Raw genomic sequence first — 4,894 nt, forward strand, 5'->3', positions numbered from 1 at the left:
AGGAAAAGTCTTCATTGTCCCCCAAGAAAAAAAAATTTGATCTCAGGAGGAAAACATCTTACTCAATTGAATGTAAAATAAAATTATTATAATCTATCAAAGAATTGTTGCTTTAAAGTAGATGTATTGTCCCACTCAATTAAAATGATCTCACTATACTCCATGTATTTGTTTTGAAATTTTGAGATACATATCATCAATTTAGTTGGCTTGGAACTGCAGATTTTTTAAAATTTTCATAAACTCAAGGAAACATTCTCTACTTCTCACTCCTATAATCAAATTGGAACTGCCCCGGACCCCAAAATGTCTGTGCATGACACTGTCCCAAATCCCTTCCCTATTTAACCATAATTTATGTGCTATAACTTATCCCCCTTCCATTCCACCTTCCCCAAAGTCCCCTCACTTTGGCACCCCTTAAACTTTTGAACTGGAACATCCGTGTCATGGCCTGGCGGATCACCTTGGTCTTCAAGCTGTAAATGATGGGGTTCAGTACAGGTGGTAATAGCAGGTAAATATTGGCCAAAGTACTGCAGATCACTCTTGGAGTAGAACTGAAAAGACGGTGGGCTAAAGACAGGCTGATCATTGGCACATAGAAAACTGTAACAGCACAGATGTGACAGACACAAGTGCTGAGGGCTTTTTGTTGCTTCTTGGGGGCCACAGTGCTCAGAACAGTTCGGAGGATCAAGATATAGGAGAAAAGAATGAACAATAAGTCAGTGCCATTCAAGTAGAGCTGAAGAAACATCCCCCAAAAAGTTCCAAGCAAAGTCTTGGAATACGAGAATTTGATCACATCTGGGTAGTAACAAAATGGGTGTGAAAGTTCTTGGCCTCCATGGAAAGGCTCATTGATCAAGGCTACCAAACAGGGGGAAGAGAAAATTACTTGCCTTATGCACACAGTTAGTGCAATCACCACGCTCATCGTGTCTGTGAGGATGACAGCATACTTAAGTGGGTTACAGATAGCCATGAAGCGGTCAAAGGCCATGGCTACCAACACAGAGGACTCCAGGAAGGAGAAGGTGTGCACAAGGAACATCTGAATGAGACAAGCTTTAATGCTGATTTCCTGGGCTTGAAACCAGAGAACCCTAAGCACAGTGGGAAGGGTTGTGATGGTCAGACATAGGTCAACGGCTGAGAGCATGGAGAGGAAATAGTACATGGGTTTGTGGAGACTCCGCTCAGTAATGATGATGAACAAGATCATGCTGTTTCCCAAGAAGGCAACGGTGTAGAGGCAGCAGACAGGAATGGAGATCCAAACATGAACAAGTTCCAGGCCAGGGAAGGCAGTGAGGAGAAAGTTGGAGGAGGAGGATGTAGTGTTGTTGAAAATTACCATGGTGAGTGGAAGTCACACCTTGAAAAGAAAAATGTAACAATGCCAATATTTATTGTTTGATTTTTTGTAAATGCTTTCTTTAAATACTTCTTTTAAATGCTTCCCTTTTCTTTTTACTTTCTTTAAATCCGCAAATCACGCAAGTGTGGCTCTTTATTCAAAACTTTGGACCTACTTACTGCATGTGATTAGAACTATCCCATATTTCCCCAGTGTCTTAGATTTTTCTTGTTAGACTCTGGCCCATTTTGCTTTCTCTGGTTTATAAGCATTTCCAGATCATAACCATCTACTCCTTAGGCTCATTCCAACATTATTTTCCAGACTAGTCTTGGCTTCAAAAAAGAAATGCTTATAGAATTACGTTTCACATACACACACATTCCAACAGAGCAGCTTGCACAATTACAATCCAATGGGACTTTTGATTACATCTCCAAGCTATATAAGTTTCTCCAGAAATAATGGAGAAGCACATAAGAGCCACTCTGGATGGACACCTGTCTGATCATACTCCACGTGTCCTTGTTGGAAGCAGGAAAGATTACTGCATCAGAGGAATCCTTGTACCCGAATCAAGGGCTATCACTTCCTTTTAATGTCAGGCATTTATTTCATTTCCTGTAGAGAAATAATTTCAGTAATTCTGTGGTTCCTTCCTCCCTCCCTCCCTTCCTCCCTCCTTCACATATTTGAGAGATGTGGATTCACTGCATCCTTTGTTTTTGTTTCTCTGGATGGTTTTCCAAGCTACTGAAATAACTAGGGCCTATTATTTTCTCCATCTTACACTCTGGGGTTCTGTTCCCACTCTTCACCTCATGCCACAAAATGAAATGTTAGGTGGTTCATGAGAGTCTCTTACTCTGTGATACCTAACCAGGAAACTCTGTGCAATATAAAATTTACTAACTCTCCTCCTATATTACTTCATGCATGTTTCTATAATATTCTGTATTCTTAGTGGATCATATTTCTATGTCCCACTAGGATGTTCAATGGAATAAAAACATATGTTACTCCTCATTGTCCCCAAAGGCACACACACGATTGGCATTTTATACATATTGCTATACGTTTAAAAGATACGGGATGAAGAAACAGGTAAACACTAGATGAGGGATACTGAATAGTTTCTCTGGTGTGAATAAACTATAATAGTACATGAGATCCTAATGAGATAATGGACCATGTGAAATAGGAAGAAAAGGGCTAAAGGTGTAGGGAAAGTGGGAAGGGTAGGGGAAAGGTAATCAGGGAAAGGGAAAAAATATGAGAAAATGAAAAAATGGAAATAAATTGTTTGTAAATGGAGAGGAGGGGTGAAGGGAGGGCAGGGACAAGGGGAAAAAATGAGAAGCAAGACCTGTCATGTAAAGGTACAAGGTCCCAATGATGAATGTAACTGTACTGTATACCTAAAATGTACTAATAAACTCAATGAGAAAAAAAAAAAGACTAGATGAGAGAAATATAAGTAAGCCTGAATGCTTTGAAAAAACGAGGCACTGGGAAATCACTTCCCTACACATTACAGAGTGACACAGTGTAAGTAGAAGAAGAAAGAGTGGATAATAAGAGGAAAAAATAATATTCTTTGTGTGTGTCTTACATTTCACTAATCTCATTATACACCCTTCTATATAATCCTAGGAAAAGTCTGCGAGGGCTATTTTCTCTTGTTTTAAAGAAAACAATGGAGCAAATTTATTTATATCTAAGGCAAATAGATATCGATTCAAAATTCAAAGCCATATTTACTAAATCCTAATTCCCTTATATTTTACTAAACTTCAAATCATCAGAGGCCGGCCCTCTGAGATCATCTATATGGCTGTACGTCGTGACATTCTTCCTTTAAATAAAAATATAATATATTGTATTACATATCTACATGATATCGAGGAGAGATAGAAATGAATATTGACAGGAGTAGGAACTATGTCTTCATGACGCACAATATTTGAAGAATCCAAATTTACTCGAAAATATGTGTGAGTCTGCAAATGTCTGCACTGCATGTGTTCCAGTGTGCTGGGGTATGGAAAGGGAGTTTGGAATAGAAAAATCATTTTTAAGGAGAGTACAGATGAAGCAGATATTAATTATCTCCTGTTCTTTGAATAATGTCTCATGAAAGAGAAAAATACCACGGTATGATGTGATGTCAATGGAACAGAGGTTATGGCTCTTTTTGCTGCTGGGGAATGTACGCCCTACGGGATTGACCAATGCAGACAAAGGGAAGAGACGAGGATGTTCGCTCTATAAACTCATTCACTCTGGAGCCAACATGCAGTGCCTAAGTTCATCAAGCCTCCCATACATTGCCCACTAGCCAGAAAAAAAAATGGACTAGTGCTCTCTGATTTCAGGTACCAGACTCCTTCTTACTGGCCTGGCAGAAGGTAACATCTGCTCATAAGTATTCAGAAGGCTATTCACACATAAAGACTCGAATGAGACCCACACAATTCTGTACCTCAGTGATTCAAAAGTTAACATCCCCACTTTCTGGCATCAATAATGATATAGTCTCATCCTCATATTTGCCAACCTCTGCTTTCTATCCATTTGTCAACATTTAATTCTATTTCTCCATGATCCAGAACCTGCTCTGACAAACCTAGGATGCATTAAACTGAAATTTTCCTTTTCTAAATCTTTATACTACTTAGTGCTTGGACATTTAATTTAATTCCCAGTAGGGAGGCAGAGCTGATACTAATATTCAGATAGGCAAGTACCATCTCCTTTTTCTGCTTAGAATGTGAGATCCTTGGAAGTTTGGTTATATATGTTTTTTCATGCCTGAATGCTACCTAATAAAGCAAGCTCTGGAAGAACAGAAAGCTTCAGTTAATTGTCCGTTGACCAGTCATAGTCGTAGGAAGAGGGTTCTAAATCTTATCTCCTTTTCTATTTCCTCTTTATTTCCCCCTCTGTGTTCTATTAGTTTGTGCCAATTTCTTCCTGAACCGCTTACTCCCCTCCCTCTATTTACGAGCCACCTTACTCAAAACTTTTCATCCTTCATTCTTTCGAGTCCTTCTGTCTTCATGCATTTGTCATTCTTTAGTTCTTTCCTTCCAATTCCTACCTGTACACACAATCTCCTTACCTGGTCACATCAGCACGAAATACCACCAACTTCTCTCAGCCACATAACAGAGTAGTAACTAAACAAGCTCCCAAGTGGGGGCTTTATATGCAGCCTACTAGAGTCAGTAGGCAATTCGAAGTCTTCTTGATTAGTTAGATGTACCGACTAGAGCAAGAGTGATGGGGCCCATAAGAATATGTTCCACTACAATATCTCAGAATCAGCTTCAAACCCTGCTTCCAGGCTCAAGTAAAACCCATCTATCAGGACCTAGGAGCAGAACCTTGGCCTTGGGGGCTGACAGTAATGGGTGACTACAAAAACAACCTGTCTGTGTCAGATAACTACATCCATTCCTCTTTACAGAGCCGTAGGCTACAGATTCTCAACAGGGAGGCTACCCAGATGTCATAGACAGATTAAGTTAG

General features: G+C 39.6%; 1 protein-coding gene across 1 annotated transcript; it reads right to left on the bottom strand.

Moving 5' to 3' along the window:
- Positions 1-355: 355 nt before the first annotated feature.
- LOC104857913 (olfactory receptor 51T1) lies at positions 356-1,381 on the bottom strand. The gene has a single exon (XM_010617980.2). It carries the CDS (start codon positions 1,361-1,363, stop codon positions 356-358), a length of 1,008 nt encoding a protein of 335 aa, XP_010616282.1. The 5' UTR covers positions 1,364-1,381.
- Positions 1,382-4,894: the final 3,513 nt, after the last annotated feature.

Source organism: Fukomys damarensis, unplaced genomic scaffold, assembly GCF_012274545.1.
Source record: "Fukomys damarensis isolate Sample0158 unplaced genomic scaffold, DMR_v1.0_HiC HiC_scaffold_16, whole genome shotgun sequence".
Taxonomy (NCBI): Eukaryota; Metazoa; Chordata; class Mammalia; order Rodentia; family Bathyergidae; genus Fukomys; species Fukomys damarensis.